This window comes from Haemaphysalis longicornis, unplaced genomic scaffold, assembly GCF_048455015.1.
Source record: "Haemaphysalis longicornis isolate Haplotype H1 unplaced genomic scaffold, Haemaphysalis longicornis Haplotype H1 scaffold_7, whole genome shotgun sequence".
Taxonomy (NCBI): Eukaryota; Metazoa; Arthropoda; class Arachnida; order Ixodida; family Ixodidae; genus Haemaphysalis; species Haemaphysalis longicornis.
In genome coordinates this window covers 161868143-161894004 of record NW_027526422.1, presented here as the reverse complement: position 1 = coordinate 161894004, position 25862 = coordinate 161868143, and the positions used below count along the sequence as shown (strand labels likewise).

General features: G+C 44.0%; 1 protein-coding gene across 1 annotated transcript in view; it reads left to right on the top strand.

Moving 5' to 3' along the window:
* Positions 1-25862, top strand: part of LOC144146633 (sodium-coupled monocarboxylate transporter 1-like) — a 78830-nt gene that overhangs the window by 35352 nt on the left and 17616 nt on the right. The window contains exons 6-8 of the mRNA XM_077678570.1: positions 1013-1101; positions 4663-4772; positions 4845-4899. Of these exons, the coding sequence (XP_077534696.1) occupies positions 1013-1101; positions 4663-4772; positions 4845-4899 (254 nt within the window). The remainder of the gene's footprint in view (positions 1-1012; positions 1102-4662; positions 4773-4844; positions 4900-25862) is intronic.

Genomic DNA, 25862 nt, shown 5'->3' with positions numbered 1-25862 from the left:
GTCGCAGTTATATGTAACTTCGTCGAAAAGAAACAGCTAACCATTTCAGTGAGAGAAACTTTTTTCATGTGTCAATAGAGCATGCTTAATTGAGAAATTCTTTGAAATAATCTGCGGGCGAGCCTTAAAATAAAATACAGATATGTTTTCGAGGCAAAATAAGGCTGTCAAACGGCGCCCAATGGGTTTTATAATGAAATTATGATTTGAAACTGCCTTCAGAACGTTTTTGGTGGTAATATACAAATAGGGATAAAACATGCAGAATTTTACTTTGCCGTAATATGCGAACATATAAATCATCTCCAAGAATCTGTCGCTTCCTTTTAGAAAGAGCACTATTCAGATGAGACGCAATCCTTTCGTGTGGAATTCACGGCTTCTTATAACTTCACAAGAAACACCGCGAAAACAAATACTATACGTGCGACGAGAAAGTTTATCGTCCACTTGACATTGAGGGAGCAGGTGGTCATATTCATCGGGTTCGCATGCGAAAAGTATAACAGTGTTTGGTGTAGGCATGCAGAACTCTCTAAACGTTGTAGGTATAGGGTTTAAATCATGCCTTAGGGCAACTTCTATCTCCAGTAATAAATTAAAAATAGAGGCTAATATGTATATGCTCGCTAACAAAGAGGTCCAGGAACTGAAACAAACTTGGAGCAAAAAATTAAGTGGAATGCATTACTGCAAAATGGGCATTTAGGCATCTGAAATTTCTTGGCTACATGGATTTATCTGAAATTAAACTAACGTGCGAAAGGTCGGCTAGTTCTTGAGGGCTCATAGGGTAGGTTGCAAAGTCTTTCAACAAAATTATTATTCATCACACAGAATACATGCTTCATTTGCGGTCGTGAAGGGCTTAGATGTCGCCCCATCCATAAAGTTGTTCGCGAAACATGCGTTTGCTAACTTCAAACATTAAAAAAACTTACTTGCTCTAGTTTAGCCGAAAACAACCTGCGGTCGCCGTTTTTTCGTCGTTTTTTATGTATCTTTGTTGCAGATATTACCGTTCTACGTACTTAACGACTTAAAGGCTCTTCCGGGCCTCTCAGGAATCTTCCTCGCTGGTGTCGTCAGTGCGTCTATAAGGTAAGCTACACAATAACCTTTCGCTTATGGGCGAAGCACCTTAAGGCCGAGGCTTTTCCGGCGTCCGCTATCCGTGATCACGGCCCAGCACCAGACAAATGGAAACATCTGTGAAAAAGTTCACAAAAGTTTAGAGAGAGAGAAAGAGGGAATGCTTTTGGAGAGCCGTGCTGCGCATGCGCCAGGATGCATTGGATTGGATTTGATTAAAATGATTTGATTGGAATAAATTCAGTTTTTTTGGATTAGGTTGGATTGAAAACCGTTTTAGCACCAGTACGTACTCTCATGGGTCATTTACGCTAAGAACGAGGCCCAGTGCTTTGCCCACTCGTCATGATTCACTTCGTGGAGATGCGTGAATTTTTTTCCTTCACATGTGCATATTGCGGATTGTCCTTAAATAACTGATTGTTTTTGGCCACCATTCTACTTGTGACTTGGGATTGGAGATGTGTTTTTAAGAAAGCGCCAACTATATTTTTGTTTACTCTGATTATTCTGCATATTTATTTAGTTAAAAACGACTTCTGTTTATTCTGAGGTGGCATTTTGTGCACAGGACGGCACAACTTATGGAGGCCGTCATTGAGCGTAGCACAAAATACGATAGGCCCTGCTCGCTGTTGACTCATTAAGATGTTAAGAACCTTGCTCACCGCACGTGGCCGACTCGTTCCAGGATGGCGTAGCCATTTTTTGTTGCATTATGCGTGTATGGATTCGCGCAGATGTTTTGATTTCTGACACTTGCACAGTGGCTGTGCTGGGATACGATAACCCCTGCTGATAAAAAGCTACCATAAAAAGAATGGCTGTAATACAACGCTTCTAAAAATATCATGACCCTAATTTTATCTCATCATCGTTCAGTAAGGACTAATGGTAATATATTTTGTGGACATGTTGCCAAACTTACTCTTCACAGAGGCCTAACACGCAAGGTGGAAATTGGTGCATCACGCTCAAGTTTCCAGCCTGTTATCACCAGGCGGCTAACAATCATGGAGAATAGGCTATTAGAGATATCGAACAATACATTCACCTGTACCCTAACTTTCCCGGGCATTGGCTTTGCTGACTGGCGACTGCGGTCACGAATAACAACCGGTCACACACACATGCGTGAGGGTGCTGTCCTCAGTATGCAGCCTTTGGCATGACCTGACAATTACCTCTGACGACAAAGCTTAAATTTCAATAAACAAAAAGTACAGTTCAGGATATAATGAACTACAGGGGCATGATGAAACGTTTCTTTGACATATGTCACAACACTAGTATTTCGGCAATTTCTCCCGGTGATTTGGAACATTAGGTTGACACATTCCAAAAAGGATGTGCTAACCTAAGAACCAGACGTAGCGGGCCCTTCTAAGTAGTAACGAGAGCACCCACCACTGATGTTGTAAAAACCCTGCTCTAGAGGACGTGTACCGGATCCATGGAAGTCTCAGCCATCAGCAATGTACTTCCCTAAACACAGAGGGAGGATGAAAACAGGGCCCGGAGAGCGTGGAGAGCCGAAGCCATAAAGACGCATTAGCCGGCAGGGAAAAAAGAGAAGCTTGAAGGAAATCATAGAGGTGGTTCCAAAGTGAGCAACCGAAGATCATTACAGACTTTGTCGCTTCTTGTTAAGCACGACATTTTCGTATTGCACTAGTCGTTTGTGTACGACCTGTGGGCAGAGCCACTCCTGAGATGTCGCCGCCGGGATGAGAGACCTGGCACAGCATTAGCATTCTGGCTTACCCGGGAAGATGTGATCCTCGGGTTTCCATCCGATGGGCACCTTTCGTAGCTGGGTGTTATAAGTTCGGAGAGTATTTCATCAGCCGGGGTGTCATTACACCAGCGGGAATGTGGCCCAAGCATGGTGGTGGAAAATGGTTAGTGTTATATATCCTTCCTTTGTACCTATCTGTTTATTTGAAGAACAGCCCACAGAATTAAAAGAATGAACAGAAGTGGCACGCTTGTTCCAAAGTGGCGTGTGCTATTGTTGGAGGCCCCAACATGGCAGCTTGCACAACTATGCAGGTTCTGGTGACTTTTTTCTGCCACATGCAATTACTCACTACGGCTCCTCTGCTCGTGCCTATCTGCACCATTCATAATAATGCCACGGCATTATTATCATCTTTTCCAGACCAACCCAGCTTTCCACACCGTATTTTGGAAGTGGATACGTTTAAGTGTGCAGGTGGGGCAAGACTCAGGAAAGACGAAGGATTGGTTTTTATGACGTTGTGTCTTGCGGGGACAGCGGAACCGTGGGTACAAGTTCGCCCACTAAATAAACAGCGTTGTTACGATTGCAATGCACCCTAGCACTTACTTTCCCTGTCACAATATTGGCGATGATATTAAGTACTACTTGAAGTCAAAGCTGCCTGTATTCTTCGCTATCTTGACCTTTTACTTTGTCCTTGGGTAAAATGAAAGAGCAGCTCACAGGATTTTAAAAACCATACCATAGGCTAGTCAAGATGTTCTGACCTTACACGTCTGATACCGCAGGCAAACGGATATGCAAGGCAAGTCTACGAACCCAAGCTTTTTTGGGCTCTCTTCTCAAGTATGCTTGGAGTGCTGCTAAAAGAAGTACCTAGTTATGGATTGTTGCAGTACGGTGCTGCGATAGCTATAGGGGCGATGGTAGGTTAGCTTACGCAACAAAATTATGTGTTTTTTGCCCCATACTTCTTTTCCTTGCAGCTTCTCCCGGCGATTAGTAACGCAGGGGATTGATAATATATTATCAGTGATCTGCAAGTGCTGAAAAAATACGGCATAAGATATTTCGCGCTTTTGCTGTATGTGTATTACTGGTAGAAGATTGTTAAGAATAGGGATTGTCATCACGGATTCTCATCAAGGAATTCCCACCATGAAGAGAAAAATAGGTCGTTTGGAGGTGGTTCAGATTGTTACGAATACTGACAAAATGCAACCAAGATTCTCATGCGCGATGTGCGGTCGAGTCTCACCGTAGCCCGATCCTATAGTACTGACAAGTAGGACGGCCCAGAAAGATTGAAACTAACAAAAAGTCCACTTTGTCCGGCATAAAGGACAAGGTAATGGAGGTTTCTTGAACGCTTTAAAAATGGTCGGTTTTAATCAGTGACGCACACAGTTGCGTTGCATAAATGGGGAGTATTAAAGCAATATCCGCTAAAAAAATCGCTTGCAAGATAATGAAAACCTACTCCATGCCACGCAAGTTAATACATTCTCTACATCCGCTAGAATGCACGTATTTGCCGCAACACAATTTTCTCCGCTACACAGCTTCTGCAAAAACCCAAAACCTTTCAACAATATCGCTTTTTATTTTTAATTACTTACAATATTGTGATCGGTCAGTGGACGTCTGTGAAAATTTTACATTTGTACTTAATTATTTCATGCGAAGTCTCCATTCTGAATCACGCAAGCGGAAGTCTGTAGCGGATCGCCAAGTTGTAATAATTAAAAAAAAACTACTTGACTATTTTTGTACCTCGTTCTCTGTGTTAATTGGCAACCGACGTTTCTATTCCCCTCTGATGGTAGCACCGTGTCTTCACTGGTGAACTCTCAGGCTGCCGTAGTGTACATGGACGTTGTCACTCCTTTCTTCAAAGTTGACAGCTCCAGCGTCTCTCCCATCATAAAAGGCATAGGTAATAATCTTTACAACGTATATTTCATGCATCGCGGGATGCAAAATTATCATTCTCCTTTTTAACCCACAGCATTTGCCGCCGGCTGCGTTATGACAGCCCTGAGCTTGGCAGTCGCACACGTCGGGTCAGCCATTTCGGCAAGTTACACGAGCTCTTTTTGTCTTTAAGTGATCAACCTTTACACATTTCCACCAACAAAGGGTATTGAGTGCAGTAGAGAACAACAGCTAAAAATATAGGCTCGATTTGTGCAAATTTACGCTTTGTTCGAACAACTAAGTTTTGTTTGAAACGTTTATTTTCAAGTGATTCTCGGCTCACGCTGTGCAGTGTACCTGCTTCGAGAAGAGAACAGGGTTAGGGGAAAGGGTAAGGGGAGAGGGTGGGTATAGGTTAGCTGGTTGAGTCTCTGGGGTGGAAAACCAAGGCGACCAAAGTGCGCACTGTCTCTGTCTTCTCGCGACGCCAGCAACCAGTGTGGTCATAAAGTACTCGCTCTACCTTTCCGGTCTCAGTGGGCCCAGAGACACCGCAAGTAGGTCGAAAGATTTCAGCGAACGAAGCAAGCCCACTATGGGTTCTGGCCTCGCCGACGCCACGAATTTGCGGCAGTTTATTATTTTTGGTGATTTTGTTATAATTTGTGATGCAGGAGCGGAGATTTTATTTTTAAAAATTGAGGGAAGACTTCGGTAAGTTGCGTACGAAGTTTTTAAGTACCTCGAAAACGACGTTAAATAAAGCTTGATCGTGGCACAAATATCAAGGGATTTCAGTAAACGAAGCAAGTCCAGTCGTTGGGTTCTGACGTCGCCGACGCAACGGATTTGCTGCAGTTTATTACCTTTGGGTGATTTTGTTATTATTTCTGATGCAGGCACGGAGATTTTTTTTACAGATTTTAAGGCGGGTTTCGGCAAGTTCACACGAATTATTTAGGTACCACAAAAAGGACGTTGTAAAGACACAGAACAACAATTGTCTTCTTAAAGTGCCTCTCCTGTCTGTGTAGAAGGCGTTTAGTTACAGCTAGGGAAAGAGCTGTGTAAGGCGTTGGCACGGTTTCAACTTTTTCTCGTGCTGTCTCGTATGCCCGTTTGAATGCTGTGCCGATTTTTTCTAACGCGGGACCTCTTGCTTACTCGTGTACGCGATAAACTATCTTGGTCTAATAAAGGATGAAGAATGTAGTACATTTATTACAACTCTTTTACTGATACAATGCAGCGCTATAAAGACCCAGAATTATGTAATTCAAAGCGAACAATCATGCTGGTCCTTCGGATGCACAAAGGTGACCGCATAACATGGCAAATTAGGATTACTAATTTGAAATCAACCAAGTTTGCGAAGAAGTGCTCGCTGTTTTACGATTGTCTTCAACAGGAAAGTGGATTAGGTTTTGTTCCTTATTTTCTGAAAAACAACCACCCATGATTCAGCTACTCTGAAGAAATGCTATATTAGATAATTTTTGTGAGTTGCACTGGCCGAAGAAAATTCCGTTTTATTTTAAGGCGAATGCTTCATATTGTCTATATTTATTTTAATGGTTTTTGCAAACTACAGACTGACTACACTTTGTCGTTATCCCGTAGCTTAGCCTCCCCACAATGCTTGCGAATGGCAAAGTTATGCTTTCAACAAAGCAAAGCAGGCATATGAGAGCCACGTGCTTTCAATATCCCTCAATAATGCGACCTTTTATGGGAAATTGCGCAACGCAGAGCGTCAAGCTTGCAATGCCAGATGCATCAGCACAGACAAAACATTTGATTTCATTCCTATTCTGGACAATGCCGTTCATCTAATTTTGATGGTTGGCTGCATGAATCAGTCCCTCGTATGAATTGCGGCGAAGACTAACAACTGCATTTTTTTAGAGTGGATGCTCCAAATGGAACTGCTGGTTTTTATTCACGTATTGCAAATTTTACGCACAAAATAACTGTATGCACAAAAATATTGCGCACCTGTACAAACAAAGTTGTTCAAGATCATTGCATACAATTACAAACTAAAAAGTGAATCGAAATTTGGGTTTTTGATACCCTTATCCGTATACTAACGGTACTTCACAATCCCCAGCCGGCAGAGACCTCAATAACTTGTGCGGCATAGTTCCGCACGACGTCGTAATTTTTTTTCTCACCAATAACTCAATTAAATTGAAGCAAGGCAAAATTTAGCAACCTAATGCGTTTTATTCCCACGTTATAACTCCTAGATAGAATGTGATGCACCGACATACTTCGTGTAAAACAGCTATGGTAGTAGAGCGTCACAATTACTGGAGTGAGCCTACGAGTAATTTCCATTTCCCTGTCAATGCGGCCTCAGGTGTTCATTCTCGCCAACGCAGCCATTTGTGGTCCTTTCGTTGGTCTCCTGCTGCTCGGTTTGACGGCGCCTTTTGCTACCAGCAAGGTACGTTTACTCCTTGAGAAAAAAAATACAAAATGAAGGGGTAGGTGTTTGATACGTCGGTACGCTGTCCTTCAGAATAGTAGTTCTTTTAGTGGTTCACCATTGGCTATCGCTTCAAAGCCTAACACAGTCGAGGCCGCCAAAAAACTATCCAAACGTTCTCCTTGAAAGTTACTCTGGAGCAGAACTTGTGCAAAGCTGCCGAACAATGTAAATAGGCAAATTTCGCACGCAAATATACCTGTTTCATGCTGAAGACAGTAAATAACGAAGCGCGCCATAGTGTGGATTGCAGTAATCGACACATTGAAACAGCCAGAATAGAGGTGAAAAACGCACGACACTTGACATTCTCGAAAATAAATCATTTTTACTGATGCTCTTGCAAAAAAACCCGAGTCATTAGCTACGCAGAGTTTCCAGTATTGTACAGCTTCACCTCGTATGGGTCGCTTTCCAGGAATTCACCCCAACAGTAATTAATAGCATTTCCCTATCCACATCGTCATCATGTTTGCATGCTGGATGGATGAAATATATAGGTCTCATAGGAGTAGTCGCCCTACAAATTTTCGTAAGTTTGAAAATGACAAAAAGCTCAACATATACTTCCTAAAGAAGGTTGAAAGAAGCGCGATGGATTTTTTAGTTTAAAATTGCGTGAAATGTTCGTCCGAACCTTCGATAAAGGTGCGTCCAAGCATCGCTGCAAATGGGCAAAATCGGTGGTCAAACCTTGAAAGACCCAAATCAACGCGAAGAACGAATTATTGCGGTTATTTCTTGCACCTTGAGTAAACGCATCTCCCAGCGATCTAATTGTATAACAATGTGTGGTTTATGAGATAAAGGTGTACTATTAAGTGCGAATGCACTTTATAAGCGACCCTGAATTCCGTTGACCACCGTCCGTCCACATAGCAACAGCTGCGGGTGCGCGCGCTCCTCGTCTTCCTTGGCAACGGGGGGAGATGGGCGCGCGCTGCCTGGCCGCTGACATGGCACATACCCACGTGGGGGATTTGCCAGGAATCTCCTCGCCTTCCTTGGCAACGGGGGGAGATGGGCGCGCGCTGCCTGGCCACTGACATGGCACATACCCACGTGGGGGATTGGCCAGGAATCGGGCGTGAGAAGGGCTAATGCACCCGCTTAAAGGAGTACTGACACGAAATTTCAAAGCTGAGATCCGCTCTAGCAATCAAGTACAACGACAACACAAATAGGTGTCTGTGCATGGCACATACCCACGTGGGGGATTGGCCAGGAATCGGGCGTGAGAAGGGCTAATGCACCCGCTTAAAGGAGTACTGACACGAAATTTCAAAGCTGAGATCCGCTCTAGCAATCAATGATGATGATGATTGTGGGGGTTTAAAACGCGCCGACGCAACGCAGGCGATGAGGCGCGCCGTAGTGGAGGGCTCCGGATTAATTTTGACCACCTGGGGATCTTTATCGTGCGCCGAAATCTCGTACACACGGGCGTTTTTGCTTTTCGCCTCCATCAGAAAGCTCTAGCAATCAAGTACAACGACAACACAAATAGGTGTCTGTGAATAAATGCATCTTTCTTTCTTTGTAGTTGTGTGTGTGTGTGTGATCTCTCTTTCGCGAACATTACCAAACCGCGCAAATTCAACTCCTGCATTCGCACTTTCACATTCTTCCCCTCGGAGAAATGCGGGGAATTTTTTTTTACTCCTTCTTCGTGAACGGTGCGTGTATTGTCTCATCTTCAGCCATTCCTTCATCACAATTTTAATTACCTATGTTGAAACAATGGAAGCCTGGTTTCACGCACGCGCCCTGTGTCACGGGATGTTATCAGATATTTTAGTTCGACCAACGGGTCTACGGGAAATGCGTTAGAGTTTAAAGATGGTAGTTTTTCTTGGGACACTTAAACGGAGAAATTTTGTTTCCTCTGTCTGTCTGTCTGTCTGTCTGTCTGTCTGTCTGTGACCCGTTTAAGCCACCCCACGAATAGAAGCAAGGACTGCGAAATAGTCTTATAAACCCAGAGCTAAATCTAAACGTCTCAGTTCTGTGTTGATGTACACATTTATCAACATTGGTGAACAAGAAAAACACATTACACAAATATAAGGCAGCAACGCAATACGTGAATAATATTCGCAGTGTTCATTTATTAAAAATTCATGGATGCTTCGTTTGTGCGATAGCAGCTCTTCCCAAATGTTGGAAGCAAACCCGCAATATTTTCCGCTCTGTGGCAATCTCCAGGGAGACTTCTGATACATGTTATTCAACCGTTCTGCTGATTGGGCGTCATATCAGAGACTTCAAAAAACCTGCCTTGGGGATTGCTCTTAGTGATTATCATGCTACTTAATTTGCGTGCTCTAGCACCTACTTATTACATAGAGGTCACGCAAAAATTTCAGGGAAGCTAGCACTCACGCGCATGACTTGAATGGCGAAGATTTTGCAGGCGACTATTGATGAACACAAAGTTTTAGTATCGGTATGGTGTCGTGGTGGACGTTGGGAGCATGGTATTTCAGTGACTTTTTGTTTATTAAGGCCAGAGTGACCTCATCATTTTGGTGTACGCTTTCGTACGCTACTTTGGAATCGCGACTTATCGCGTCTACCGAAGCCTTTGCACGGCGAGCCTCTGGAAGCGCGACTTCTTCCTCGGGCGTGCGAAATATCTGCGGCCGGGACACGTGGAGTCAATGATCAGATACAGCAGGTTCGTCATTCAAGTGCCGGCTCCGCTACGGTACAGAGGGCATGCTCACAATGGCACCAGAATGAACAAACGAGGGGCCTACGCTAGGACATGTCTTTCTCGATCCGAGCAAGCGTTGCCCCGATACGGCGAACGCTAGAGTATTTTTGCGACCAATGTTGGGCCCTCTCCTAAGTGGGCATGCTTGGCTTCACAAACTTGTGCTCGAAGCACACTGCAAACGATGGAGTTTTCCGTCAATATTTGCCAATTTCACTAAGTGGGTAGGCTTAGCTTGACGAAAGTGGGTAGGCTTAGCTTGACGAACATGCGCTGCCAGTTTCTTGGTATTCTTAGCTGCCGACATCATACACAAACGGTTTGGTCCCCTGCTTCGCTGTTAAAAAATGAATGGAGCCATAGTCACGCTGGAAAGCTTGACGCTAGATATTCCATCAACTAAAACGATATGTCAGCCCAAGGTAACGGAGTAGGTGTAGATTTCTGGGTAAACTAATAGCACTGTTTGAAGACATCGCTTTGTGGCCTTATGTCCCAGTTAGTAGTTGAGGTATGTTTTAAAGCAATAAATGTGCATGGTCTGAATACCACAGTTGTTATGAAGGCAGGTCGGTAGTTTTTGGTCGGTAGTTTTTGCATAATTACAAGCGGAAGCAACGGCAGCTACTGACCTAGCCATAGTCACGCTGGAAAGCTTGACGCTAGATATTCCATCAACTAAAACGATATGTCAGCCCAAGGTAACGGAGTAGGTGTAGATTTCTGGGTAAACTAATAGCACTGTTTGAAGACATCGCTTTGTGGCCTTATGTCCCAGTTAGTAGTTGAGGTATGTTTTAAAGCAATAAATGTGCATGGTCTGAAAACCACAGTTGTTATGAAGGCAGGTCGGTTGTTTTTGGTCGGTAGTTTTTGCATAATTACAAGCGGAAGCAACGGCAGCTACTGACCTAAAAGCGCGGGATAATTAAAATTTAGAAGAGGCTGCATATTTTATTTCGTTTCAAGAGACCATTGCTCGCCTCGAATTAACTTTAGGGCTGAGCTTCCAGTAAGGTTTTGTTTATTCGTCGACAGTGTGTGTACGAAAAAGTGTTAAGAATTCGAATCATTTTGCTTGCAATTTTGATTGCCCAATTTTTCTATTCATTTCGCAGGGAGCCGGCATTGTGACATTGGTCATGATAGCGTATCAGCTGGGACATATGTTGTGTAAACTACAAAGCGGTGTTCGGGATCAGAGGATGCCAGTAAGCGTCGAATACTGCCCGGACAACACAACTATTCCCGAGAATGCGTTTAACATCACTTCCAGCAAAATACTCTCCGGGTATTTCCACGTAATATCACCATCCTAATAATGTTTGCCTAGGCGAGGTATAATCTTTACTTATAAGAACACAATGAACGAAATGTTTTAACACTGCACTTTCTATGCCCAATTATGTAGCGGCACACGCTCATGTGCTTGAAAAAGGTATGACAATGGTAAAAACAGTGATAATTAGTAGATTTCTCAAGCGCAAGCAAAAAAATGGGAGGTAGTAAGCACAATTTAAAATTTAAAAAGGCTCCTCAGAAAGCGCCGAGCAACAATTATATTTATTGCTGCAAGAACAAGCAAAGTTAAAAATCAAGAGCAATACCTAGAAAACAGAATTCAAATTACGTTCTACGACTTATATTTGGTTAGGTGACATCAGGTTACGAAAGTAATACCCATGTTGAAAAGGCTTTACAGCTTCATTGTTACTTACATAAATGGCGTATGACATTTTCTCGTCGCATTTTATTTGTGCCCTTCATTTCTCTCTAGGAGTGGCGCCATATTGTTGTATTTGTCTATAGGGTTGCACATATATTGCAATTTCTCACTGCTCACTTTGATTATGCGAGCGTAAAATTGTGTGGCACGTTGAATGAAAAAGACCGTAATGTTATTGTGTTATTATAAAATTATTTGAAGTATTTGTGTTATTGTCGTTATCATCTACGAATACAGGGTATTCAAAACTCTTCGTTTTCAGGAACGACGACAGCCTGGTCCTTTCCCGCTTGTCTTCTACTTGGAGTAGTTTCTTCAGTGCGATTGTGACGTACGTGGGAGGACTCGTGCTCAGCCTTGTTATAGGTATTTTCATAACTGGTTTTATTTGGTTTGTTTTGCAACACTGGTACAAATATTTCGAAAACCACCTTCCAGAAGTTGTTTTTCACCGTACCAAGCTCTAAAATACCAGCAGACCGATAGTACTGAGTCCGGTTTTTTTTTTCAGCGTAAAAATTTATTTCCTTGCACTCAGTTCTTCTAAGTATATAAAATGGAGCGTTATCAATGCTAAAAACAACAGACCATTCATACCCAGGCAGTGAAGGCGACTGGAGTATACAGCAGAAGGACAGTTTAGGTATTATGACTGTGTACTTCCGATTTATTGCGAAGCCATAGCAATTAACCTATGCAGCAATGCATTATTTAATACAATCGAAATGTTGCTGTCCAGAGCATGTGTGAAATGCTCTTTACATCTTACTCATGTAGGTACCTTGAAAAAAATAGGGTTAAACCTGCAGCAGAGACAGATCTATTGGTATGCCGCGTTTCATTTACTTGTTCAATGTGAAGTTGTAAGCGGTGAAGATTTCCCGCCTACTGTGAATACATTGCCATCTACGGAGAGAGAACGGTTAGAGAAAATCGTTGCAGCCCTTAATTCAACAAGGCTATTCTGACGTAATTTATTCATGTAAGAATTAGCTGTAAAGACTACTGTAACAAACACCGAGTATCGTTCAGGTTTAATGATGCGTAGTTTGCAGTAATGTATTGAATGGGGAATATTTGTGTGCTCTAAATACTTGACCTCTTTTGGGAGAGCATGTGACAGCCGCATGTTTGTCTCGCTATACGAAAACTCTTGTACTAAGTTTCATTCGGCGAACTACCACGAAGTGTCCGCGATGTTGTTATAAATAACAAGCGCGGTTTTTGTAGTGCACTCCGCAAACTGCGCAAAGCTTCGCTGGTCACACGTCTTCACCGACCGGAAAGGTTCTGAATTCTTTGCGTTTGATGGTGCAGGATTTCGAAAATATAATCACAATTAGCGGTACCCAAATGAGCGTGGCAATCCCTGTTCAACGCATGCTGCTCTGCCGTTCTGCCGTTGAACGCTACTTAATTCCAAAGGAGTTGGCTGAAGTGCTCTGATAGAAAAAAAAAAACCTGCCTTCTTGTACACCTTGGGAATTTTCCGCCATATTCTACCCAAAGACAGCACCTTTGATTTGGAAACATAACCAAAAATATGCGTGCACCCACTACAACGCAAAAAACACACTCAATCGTTTGCAAGGGGCAAAACATTTTTAATAGACATAACCTCTGTCCTTTTGCAAATCTACACAGAACAAACTACCCGGAAGGAGTTTTATTCTGGCCACGTTAGGTGTCATCATTCCTAGGTCGTCACCTTTGGCGTATGTAACTCACCGCAAAATTTGCAGCGCGTGATGAACTCGCTCACTTGCCGTTTAAACCAGTTCTTAAGCCTCTATTTCTCAGATGATGCATGTATGTTTCCTGCATTCATGCCCTTTCCTACATCCTGTAATTCTTACCACCTGGTCTACATCTAAACTTCTTTGTATTGGACATCTTTGAAAAATACCGCAGTTTCTCGTCTAGTTCCATTATCGCCCTGATCGGCTGATCGTTGTATTCTGAATCATAAAATGGTGCATTGAGAAAAACCGTGTGGCGCGTAATGCCGGTCGCCTAACTAGAGAGAAAGAAGATAGTTTATGGAGCAAAAAGTTTATGCGGTCGTTTCAAAGTCCGCAAGTCGATAGGTAATCCTGGCGCTGGCTGCTCGATCAACCAACATGGTCTGGCCGTCAAGGCCAAAGCTGGAATTCCCACTACCGTACGGCTCGCCTGAATGGTCTGGAATGGACGGAAAGTAAGGATTTTAATCATACTTCTAGATGATGTGGAAGTGCTTGCGTTTTCTGATACCCAAAGTACTCTCTGGGAGTATTCGGCGAAAAAAGGTTATTTATTCGTACACGATTTAAAAACTGTTAGTTTTAAACTGTCGTAGTTTGGTGTTCTCCATGTTATACAAATTGAGTTGAGCGCGGAGAAAATCCTCTTACTTAGTATCTAAAGCGGCGTTATGGTTGGTGTGTGTCGATTGGCGTTGTAATGTGCTTCTCCTTTTTGGCCCGGTTGGTGAGAGACAGGGCGTAAGCAAACGCTGGGTGCTCCGGCGCCATCACACATTGTCAACCAATTTTTGTAAAGCTGTGTCTTATTTAAAAAGTCTGCAGAAATTCAGAGAATTGACTACTAATTCGCAGCATTCTTATATCGCTTCTCTAAAGTGTTCGTTCGATACAGCCAAATATGGCTATGAGTAATTGAAGGCGTTCGATTTAGTTATTTCTTGCAAAGTTTTGTTTGTTTATTGTCGCCAACGATGTAAGTGTATGCCATTATAGCGATGATGGGTCTTCACTTCGCTAATTATGTTTTTTTTTTCGGGTATTCAAGGAGTAGTCCAGGGTTGGCGTTTTTCCGCTATATGTATTGGTATTTCAAACATTATTTTGCAGACTTTTTTTTGTTTAGACTTCGGTTTCGAGGGGAGATGTACAAGATGCATACATTTCATTTTGTACGATCATTTTCGCGAAAACGTTTTTTTCGCATTTTTCTCCTTTATCGTTTGTTGAGAACTCTTTTCCACCACTTCTCTCCACTTAAGCTGTAGTAACGATGACTGGTGTTACTTCTTCCAAATGTGTATTTTTGTGGAAATGCAGTGTGTTGCACGGTTCGGTCATTCTCGCTGTTTTATTCTGTATTGAACATTGTTTTGGGGAGTTTTGTAGTGTTCATTCGGTTTTTGAGGGAGACGTGTAATGAGCTAGTATTTTATTTTGTCATATCACTTTGGCGAAAATTATATTTTTTTTTCAATATTTATTTTTGTTTTTTCAAAATTTTGTTTGAACGCTTATCCCCATTTACGCGACTATAACGATAGCGGGTGTACGTCCACCAAATCTGCCTTGTTGCTGAAATTCAGGGTTAGCTATAACGCGTAAATGGTTCGCTCATTGTCGCTATTGTTTGTTCCTATATTGAAAGTTTGGTGCGGACTTTTTTGATATACGGTTTTGGGTTTTTATTTTATCAGGTCATGTTTGTGAAAAGTTTGTTCTATTTTGCTCATTTCTTGTTTTTCAAAATTTTGTTCAACCAATTTGGTCCATATACGCTATAGTAACAATCCCAGCTGTTACCTCCGTCAAATGTGCAATTCTGTGAAAATGCAGGTCGTTACACCACCCTGACTCTGGGAGACTGGGCTAAGAATATTACGCAGTAGAATCAGGGCACTTGAGATTGAAGTTTTGGCTTCCAAGAGCCCCAGGTGGTGAAAAAGTACGGGGAGCCTCATCACCTGTGTAGCACCCTAGAGTTAAAGCCACATAATCAAGCAATCGAATTTTCGACGTGCCTTTGTTATCTTACCAGGAAGAGGAGCCGACAGGGTGGTGTTCCCTTTTGAACGACCCTTTGCGGTAGTTGAGATGCTAAGGCTGGACCTTATAACCTTAAACCATGAGCTAATTTTCAGCCTATAGCTACTACCTTTCTAAGATGGATAAATAAACCAAAGCCGGTACCTTGAAGATGTCGTCGCATTTGAGATTCCTTTGTGCTTAAGCTTTGAAAGTGTGTAGCCTTCTGCTGAGACGCCTCTAAGAGATATTAGGTGCAGCTTCCGGACAAATAATGATACTTTTCTCGGATTTTTGAAGAATTGTGGCGTTCTTTTTATTAACTGAAACGATTACTGCATACTAAATTGAGAGGCACTAAGGCATATCAAAAGAAAGCGGATCCGTAACAGAGATTCATCAGTCTGAAATTCCCACCACTTCTCTCCGAACATGTCGCCCTGTGGTATTGCCCTGGCGTCTCTGTGGTAAATATTACACTTCCTGCGATGACAAGGTAGTCTCCTATTTGACGGCAGTGTTGCGCGGAATAATCCTCGTAACAGTCATCTTAGGACACGCATCATGCTTCCTCTAAGTAATGTCCCAGTGGGTGGAGGCACTGCAAGATATGGCACTGGGAGACGGCGTGCACCGCGAAGACCGCTGTATGCAACATACAGGACCTAAAGGCCATAGCATTCGTTTATATTAAGTTGTGTCCTCTACGACGGTAAGTTCGAATTCTAATTGTATTGTTTGTTGTAGACCACAAAAAACCTGGTTGCTTCAAAACACTACAAATTCGCTTGCAGGTATTTACTGCAAGTATATATCCCCTCAAAACGGCAAACGACTGCTCTACATTTATGAAAACAAAATATTCAGGAAAACTTGCATTCCTGCGCGAAACTTCAATGGCGAAGGTGCTGCAAGTCAGCATTTCCGGATACATAGTTCAGTGCCAGTATCGTTGTTTATCGGCATAGTTGTTGTTGTTGCGCCTTTAGATATGGCAGATACCCCATCAGGGGATCGGCCAATCAACAAATGATGGTTAAAATGAATTGAATTTCTATCTAATCACGAGACGCTTAGGAAAGATAATTTCGCCCGGTTTGAAAGAGTTTTGTAAAAAAAACTGGAAAATCAGAGCGAGGGTGACCAATAGCAAGTTGCGGTGCTAGTAATCGCCGTCGTCGCTATCAAACAGGTCGTCGTCTTTGTCGCGGCCAGTGGTGGATGCAAAGTCATCTTTATCATTGTAGACTTCCACCAGCTCTTCGTTATCTACTCGAGGTAGCGGGGGCGGGATCTGCAAGTCGTCTCGGGAAGGATTGTCACACTCGTAGCCATCTCTCCAATTATCTATAATGGCCTCAAGGGAAAGCGGCGGCCGTGGTGACCTAGGCTAAGCAGGGTGTCATTTAGACGCTGCAGCGGGCGAGGGCTCTTATGCGGTACCAACCGCACGCGTACGATTATACGAGGACGAACGAAAGAGGGCCGTATGCTGTGACGTGTCTTTCTCATTCCGGGCATGTGTTCCCACGATTCTGGTGAAAGCTGAAGTTTTTTACCAATCTTGGCTAATCCCTCAAGTGGGTATGCTCTCCAGGAGGTTTTTGCAAAGCGGGAATCACATCCAGTAAAAACAGCTTGAAGAACTACAAATGTTTGCGACTTTGAAAGGACCACTATCTTGTCTCGAAGAACCATGCGGTGTTATAGCAGCTACAAAGTAAAAAGGCAGCATTTCTGGTAAAAAAAAATAACACCGAAAATGCAGGAGAGTATTGGGTAACGTTTGAAGCTGTTTCTCTTGCTCACTGATTCGCTTGACGGTAGGCGTATTACGCTGAAACCGAGTAACGCGTTCCTTTTGCTTGTTTTAGGTGCGGAGTACCTTAGGATCGCACAATCGCACAATGTCCGTCCGCGTACGTGCGCATAGCATTTACAATGGCCAAAAATTAGACAGACACCGGCAGAATTTGAGCCTGTGTTTGGTAGACCATACAGAGTTAGTGTCAGTCGTCTTACCCGTTGGGCTACGACCGTGAGTTCGTACCGAAGAGTCAAACGACTTACTCCCTCGCCTGCAACGATGCGGTGTATTACCTTAGGACGTCCCAATGTCCGTCCACGTCCATATGTGCGCACACCACCATCAAACGAAAATCAAGCGAAATTCGATTTGTGCCGTCAGTTAGTTTCATTTAGTGAATAATCCAGGCGCAACTCACGGCTCAAATCGAATGACGGTCGGGGTGCAAATCGGATGCCACCGGGGGCGCAACTTGGATGTTATTTAGATTCCCCGTATTCCGCACCCTCGCCATCATGCACGGAGCGGAGATGCTGCCATGTTTCTTTGCGTCTGCTATTCTTTTCTTGAACTGAACACCCAGACCAGGAAGCTTTTACGCGGAGGTAAAAAACGTGCTTGTTATTTATTTATTTGTGGAATACTGCCAGCCTTACAAACGGCCCTCGCCAGGAGTGGGTGTACAGCCGTGAGCTGAAGTAAACGGACCACGGGAGTGGTGGCCAAAAGTAATCGCTGCGCCGTCTGGTTGCGCGGAGCCTGCTGTCGAGATCACGCACAGCGCAGGCGCGGCCAACCAGTTTTGCATGCATGACACTATCACTTGCTCCTTCGCGACTGATTCTTGCTTCCATAAATCAGCGCCAGGGGAATCACGCCGTGCAGTTGGGGCACTGCCGGGTACCACGCTATATTAAAAAGGGCGCGAATCTCCTGATATGCGGCAATGGTTCTACGCTGCCACACATATCGTGCCTGTACGGCTCGTACCCTTTCTGTTCTTCGGTATCACAAGGTCGCAGCTGGAAGGCATTGCAATTAATACATCCGAAAAAAAAAAGGGCCGAGCAATGTGGGTGCTTTCTCTTAGCTCAAGATGTTGTACGGGCTATGTTGCCTGTTTTGATTGTTCGTTTATTTGCTTTTATGTCGGATGGTCTGATGTGCGTTGGCGGTGCGGAGCACACGTGTGGGAACGTTTTTTCCTTCCGTCGCTTCTAGGAAAGTCTGAATGTCGCGTATTATGCCCGAAACTGGCGGAGGTGAGCTGGCAAAGTGTATAACAATTTTACAAGTTTTTTTGTCCCCTGAGCGGCACCATTCTTGTCCCGTGTTACGGAGGCGACGATATTGTTTTTGAGGGTGTTATAAGGGCCATGGTAGATAGAAGCTCCCAGTAGAGACACGAGATCTGTGAGGTCAGTCAAGGGGCCAGGAGGTTTACACAGGGTGAACGCGAAAATGTGTCCTTGGGGATTATGTTGTTGAAACTACGAAGTCGCGTTTCGATTCCTCGCGGGTCCACGGCTGTAGCCACTACCGCAGGGATATGTTGACGAAGGAGTGAGTGATGGCTCTTTTGTAATGCGTGCGCAGCCCGTCTTCTTCGAATACCGGCGCCGGCTATCAAAGAAGGGACTCTTCTGCGCGGAGCTTTATTTTAGGCGTGCATTGCATGGCTGGGAATTCATACGGAGCACCCGAGGTTTGATTGTTGAGTGATGCAAGTTTCTCAGTTGAGATCTGTTGTCTTGTTGTTTCTTCGGTAACACCTTGGAGTTTCCGCATGAGAGTGCGAGCTAGAGTTGGGTCATATGGCTATGTATACAACAGTTGACTGTATTTGTGGCTGATCAGCGGCCTAGTATCGGTTAATTGATAGGTCCTCCTCATTCTCCGTTGCGACGTCTCTTTTGGAGGCGGGACTTTTGTCATTAAACTTAAGTGCATGGCGTTGGAAGGAAATAGGGCTGCCCGCAGGACTTAGGATTTGCCCGACCTCTGATTTTTTATGTCAGTGGTACTCGGCCGGTAGCGTTCCGAGGAATCCTTCTGGGCTTGAAAAAGTGGTGGGGGACCCGACGATGAAATATGGTGATACGTGTCGTATTGTCACACAATTAACAGTTACAGCCAAAGTTGCTCATACACATCTCTCTATTCCCGCCTATTGAGTGTGGCTTTTCTGCATAATTGAAACGTTGTGCAAAAAGCCAGCTTTAAAGTTTGTGCTGTGCGGAGAAGTCATTCTAGCATATAATGCGGCAAATCCACTTTTTTTAGTTCGTGGCAGGATTTGGAAAAAGGAATTATCGCGGAGGGACCCACGGAGTCCAAACTGTCTTCACCGACCTTTTTTTCTCTCCGGAACCCCATCTGAGAACGACGGCCCTGCGCAATGCTTTGTAAAATAATACGTGTAAATAAACTTGTTTTTTTTTTAATTATACCGTGGTTTGTTTGCCGCAAGCCGTCGGCCATATGCTAGTAATATTTTTATCTTAAATCATCGACTGACCGATCCCTCTTTGGATCAAATCCTTCAATTTCAACTCGTGTCTGCCAGCAGCTATGCAAGGCTAAGTCCTCCTCATTCAGCAATATTTACTACTACTACTACACAGAACTGCGCAAGAACTGTCAATACTGTTTTCAAGTGCACATATTCTAATTAAAAACTGTAGTTTGTATGCGTTTCGATGGTCGCTGGGCGTTCAAAGAGGGGTTCAATGGTACCCCACATCGCAACGGAGTTTTTTAATATTAAGTGTATGTGTCGGTGCCTAGAACTTGAAAAAACTGTGAAGCTGGATTTTCCCGAGCACTTCCGAAATGAAACATATCCCGCATACGGCAAATGAAGTTCATAAAGCAATGCAGTACATACCTAAACACAGCAGTATTTGTCAAAACCTCATGTAAGCTTAGCATCAATAATCTTTCAACTTCGCTGACATTCCCACGACGCCTATAATTTCGCATCTATTCTAAAAACCGACAGAGATGGTGTTTTGTCTTATTTTTTTTCGACTGCACAGTGATTTGTTATGCTTCATTATCTGCTTCAATATATCACGCGGGGGGGGGGGGGTCAAAAAAAAGCTACAAGCACGAGATAATCACCAGCGCGCCAACTCTGCCAGCGGGGCCGCGTTGCCGCCGATTGCACCAGCGCGCCGTTTCCACAGCAGACAGCAAAAGGGCCGCGTGGTTACCCTGGCGTACATGTATCGGAGCGTGAAACAATCGCGAAGAAGCGAGCGATAGCGGCATGTGTGCTGTACTGCTAGGCCGCGCCTGCGCTGTGCCTAGTCTCGACAGCAGGCGCCGCGCAACCAGACGGCGCAGCGATTAGTTTTGGCCATCGCTCCCGTGGTCCGTTTATTTCAGCTCACGGCTGTACATTGTAACACGTACAAAAAGGAAAAATCTATACCGTCAAAACATGATAAGTAGTGGAAGTTAGACACAAGCTGCAGAATGACCAGGGGATTGGAAACAAAAACAGTGCAGGAATGCTAAACCAAAGAAGAAACGTAACAGCGTGTGTGTTTCTCACGCGTGCATTATCATACACGCAAGAAACGAATAATATGACGGAGTAGACAGATACAAAGAAATAGGTGCGCAGTCTTCTGCGCACACACATAGTCTGCACAAGAGGCGGGGCCTCGTCCTGATAATGACGACACAGGCGGTGAACAGTCTTATTAGGAGTATATCAGAAAAGAAGCCCAGGGAAAAGTAACCAAGAAAGGCAAAATCTCAACCAGCAAAGATATACTATGGCCTACAGTGAAAGAAAGTATAAAGAACAAAGGCATAACAATTTTGCACACCTTCAGAGCGAAGCTTGTTTTTTCAGAGATGACATAAATGCATCTACCGTCAAACATTCCATGACATCGGGGCAAAGCGCGTTCCATTCTCGAACAGTTCATGGGAAAAACGAGTTTTTAAACACATCTCTTCTGCACGAAAAGTTGAACAGTTTCTTAGTGTGATTTGACCATGTCGGACGTATTTAAGCTTGTTAAGTCCTACTTTACCGTGGTAAAGTAAGTACAATAATTTGAGCCTGTCCCAGTACCGTCTCATCTGCAAGCTTTCTAATTGGGCCCTTCTCAAAAGACCACTGGGTGATGTATGCCAACTACACGAGTTGTAGATGAATCTAATGACCTTACGCTGCACACTCTCTAGTTTGTTAGCGTTAATTTGCGTATAAGGGTACCAAACAACTGACGCATATTTGAGTATCGGAAGCATGAAGGTTTTATAAGCTAATAGTTTTATTTCTGAGGTCGCTTTTGACAATGACCTTTTAAGATACACAAGCTTCTTAGCTGCCCCCTGCTGAAGGAGAGATACGTGCTCCTTCCATTTAAGATCCGAAGTGAGATGAACGCCCAAGAAGATAAGGAATGACCAGAAGATAAGGAATGACCAGTAATAGAGTATGAAAAATTTATGGGTTGCCATTTTCGAGTTATCGTCATTGCCACTGTCTTATTGAGGTCGATGCGCATTTTCCACGTCTCGCACCATGTTTGAATTTTACCAAGGGAAGAATTGAGGTCCGCTTGGTCATTGGCGCTATAAATTTGTGGTACAGAATGCAGCCATCTGCAAATAGTCTAATTTTTACGGGTATTTGCTGCGAGAAAAAGCAGTAGAAAACGAGAAAAAGCAGTAGTCCTAGCACAGATCCTTGAGGGATGCCTCATAGTACGGATCGTGGACTTGAGCAAACATCGTCAATTTTCACACTTTGGCATCGAGACGACAGATAGGAATGTAGCCATCGGAGTAATGAATCGTTTTTTAGGATAGGCCGCAATTTTAACAATTATTTAGGGTTGGAAACGCGATCAAAAGCCTTTTCAAAATCTAAAAAAACAACATCGATTTGGCCCTGTTGATCTAGAACTGCCGTAAAGTCGTCAATCGTTTCCAGGAATGCGTAGTCGTGGAAAGTCCCCGTCGGGAACCATGTTGCCGTGAACCAATAAGGTTGTGCTCTTCAAGAAAAAGGGATGAAGGTTTACAAATTATGTGTTCAAGAATTTTCGCTGACGAGCACAGTAATGAAATTGGCTGATACGACGAAAGCAATAATTTCTTGTCAGTTTTACGAATGGGGGTGATCTTTCCGCTTTTCTAATCTTTAGGGACCTGTGATTCGAAAAGGGATTTTTTGTATATAACGGTAAGGTACATCGAAGACCATTCGGTATACCATTTAAAAAATGTGTTTGGTATCCCATGGACTCCAGGAGATTTTTTTGTTTCGATATTTAGGAGAAGCGAGAGCACACCTTCTTCTGATATTAAAATTGAGCTGATGGGAGGGAGACTCTCGAAAGTATCCAAGTTGGGTCTTCTATCATTGTCGTTTGTGAAAACAGAGCAAAAAAGCTGTTAAATGACTCCGCGATTGTCAGTTTGTCTGACACAGGTTCCCCATTTATCGATAGATTTTGAAGTGGCTTTTTTTGCGGAGAAAAGTGGCGCCAAAACGTTGCCGGGGATGAAGAGAACGAATGGTTTCATGGAAGTTTTGTAGTAGTAGTCTTTTGCATTTTTTACGCTTTCTTTAAGTTGCAGGCGTAAGTCGGTCAATTTGCACATGCGTGTTGCGGAAGGAAAGTCCCCGTATTGTTTCTAATCTTGTTGGTCTTTAGACTAAGTCGCACTACTTCTCTCGATAACCAGGGACTCTTGGTTAGCACTCTTTTTCGCGCGGTCGGTACAAATTTTTCTACGCATGTCAAAACAAGCGTTTAAAGAAGTACCATAAATCATCGACGGAGCATGGGTTCGGGTTCGACAAGGAGATGAAATGTCGACATCGACATGGACAACGATGAGCACGAGGTCGCGGGTTCGATTCCCGGCCGCGGCGGCCGCTTTTCTGATGGAGGCGAAAAGCAAAAACGCCCGTGTGTACGAGATTTCGGCGCACGATAAAAATCCCCAGGTGATCAAAATTAATCCGGAGCCCTCCACTACGGCGCGCCTCATCGCCTGCGTTGCGTCGGCGCGTTAAACCCTACAATCAATCAATCAATCAACATGAACAACGATGTCGACATGAAATGTCGACATCGTTGGCACGACAAAAGAGGGGCACCACTGTTTCCTTGTAGCTCCGTTTTGAGGAATAATTCAACTGCATTGTTAAGCACACTATTTTGTGGTCAGATATACCGTCAATAATTTCATGTGCAGCTTTCCCGCTCATGGCAGTCTTTTGAACAGTGAGTACTCTGCATTTTTTTAGCAAAATGAAAATTTTATTTTTTACAGCTAATATCTGAGGTGAATACTTGCTTTGTGCACAGTTTCAAGTCGCGCACAATGCGCGACTGGGTTCCTGAGCCATGGGAACTATCCCATAGAAATGCATGGGAAGTTAGATTTGACAGCGAATTACACAAAAAAATATTCAGAAACCTGAAATGTTCTTTTAGCGTTTTATTCTTCACGTTAACTTCTAGCTTTAAGCCAAATATCATTTTCCTAAAGTGGTTTTTCTATGTTCCCGAGAGGTTGTAATTTTGAGCGAGAAAGCTGGGTATGTCTACTTCATAATCCCGATGCACTAAGCTGTCACTGATAAGAAAAAGGTCTAGAATGGACGCCGCACCTTTTTGGATCTGCGTGAGAGTGGGCGAAAATACGATGTCTACTAAAGGCTGTGCAGCATTTGAAAGGGGTTCGGGAACTTTGGTAAACCAGTTGATGGCTGGGGTGTTGAAGAGACCACCTATTAGGATGTTTGGAGAGATGGGCGCAGAAGAGCACAAAAATTCGTTCACTTTTAGATGAGACTGCATCTCATTCACTCGCCTTGTGCATGCATGCATGCATCCCTCCATCCATCCGGCGTCGTCGTCGTTGTCCCCGCCAGCTGCGCATGCGCTCTCCGCCATTCTCACCGCAGCGTTATCTGCGGGTTAGCGCTCGCTCCTCGCAATGCCAGCTGTGCGTCGGCGAGCGCTAGCGCTCGGTTAACGCATGCGCATGCGCTGCTCTCTCTCATTCCCCTCACCGTTATGCGGCGGTATACAACGCGGTACCTGCGCCGCTCCGCTCCGTCGTTCCAGCGCTCGTGCTCCGATGTCCAACGCTGCTTTGAATGAAGACTAACAGGCGTGCTATCGCGATGGTCGGCGGAACCGCAACAAGCACCGGCCAGCTCAATAACAGAACTGCTAGCACCACCGACGATGAGGCTGCAAAGCGACGTACACGGGATGCGGGAACCCCGTAGTAGACGGAAATGCATCGTACGCGTTCATGGCACGTTTCACGCGATGGGAGAATCAACCCAACGGAAACGCCGAGGGAAACCCACGATGCGTCGCATCTACACAGGGTTCCCGCGAGGGAAGGTGGGCGTAATTTTTTCAAAACAAGTGTTATCTGTATTCGGGGGGCGGTAGAATCCTCTCACGACCAACCTAAATTCGTTTAAGGCTACCTTGATAATGACGCATTCGACGCCCACTATGTCGGGGAGGCTGAAAACATGCAGGTTTTCACGAAACAGGATCGCAACGCCCCCACCGCGAGAGTCTAGGTCTTTTCAACAGACAGCATAGCCCGGCAGTACTATTTCGTCATCACCAATGCTACTGGTTAGCCCTGTTTCTGTTAGGATCACAATATCAGGTTTGCATGCTATTGTGACACTTTCGAGGTGATCAGATTTGTTTAGGATGCTTCGGGCGTTCACATTCAAGGACAGGAAAGGCTTTTTTGAATTGTTGCTTGTTCATTGCGGACGGGGTTCTTTATCGCGCTGCCGACCCACAGGAACCATTTCGTTGCGGCTGGTATCCCACGGAAACAACTCTTTGTCGATTTTGATCATGTCGTAAACCAACTTAACTTTGCTACCTCGCTCTCCGCGTTCCTTTGTGTGGTCCCACAGTTTTTTCCTCTTTTGGCGAGTAACTGCCGAAAAATCCTGGGATATCGAAACATCCGTGTCTTTGAGTTGAAAGGCGTTTTTTAGGAGCTCAGTTTCCTCGTGGTAATCGATCAACTTTATAATCACCGGACGCGTTTTCCCCTGTTGTATGCGACCAATTTTGTGGATTCTTTCAGTTTTTCTGATGGTAATGCCCATTTCTTTGGCAGCGTCATCTTGAACTATTTTTGTTGTCACATTTTCTACTTTTTCATCGGGATGCTCCGGAATACCCACCACAAGGATATTGTTACGCCTACTGCGGTCTTCTAAACTAACAAGCTTGTCTTCCAAAGTTTCTTACGCATTCTTCAAGAGCAGGCACCTTGGTATTCACTTCACCAATAGCCTTTCCTGACACTTCTACTGCCTTGAGCTGCAACTGAATATTGTCTAGTCTGCAAGAAATAGCTTTTTGGCCCTCAAGGATCTGCCTCAGAAGCTCTTCTGTGGGTCCAGGATTTGATTTCACGTTCCCTGAGAGCATCAACAAAGACAAAAACAACTTTCGCACAGTCAAAAAACAAATATACATTTTTCGTGAGCACACAAGCTGCACAACAAATGGATCACTTGTTTTAACAGTAGGTGTTGCGTTACTGACCTGCACGTAAAAAAAGGACT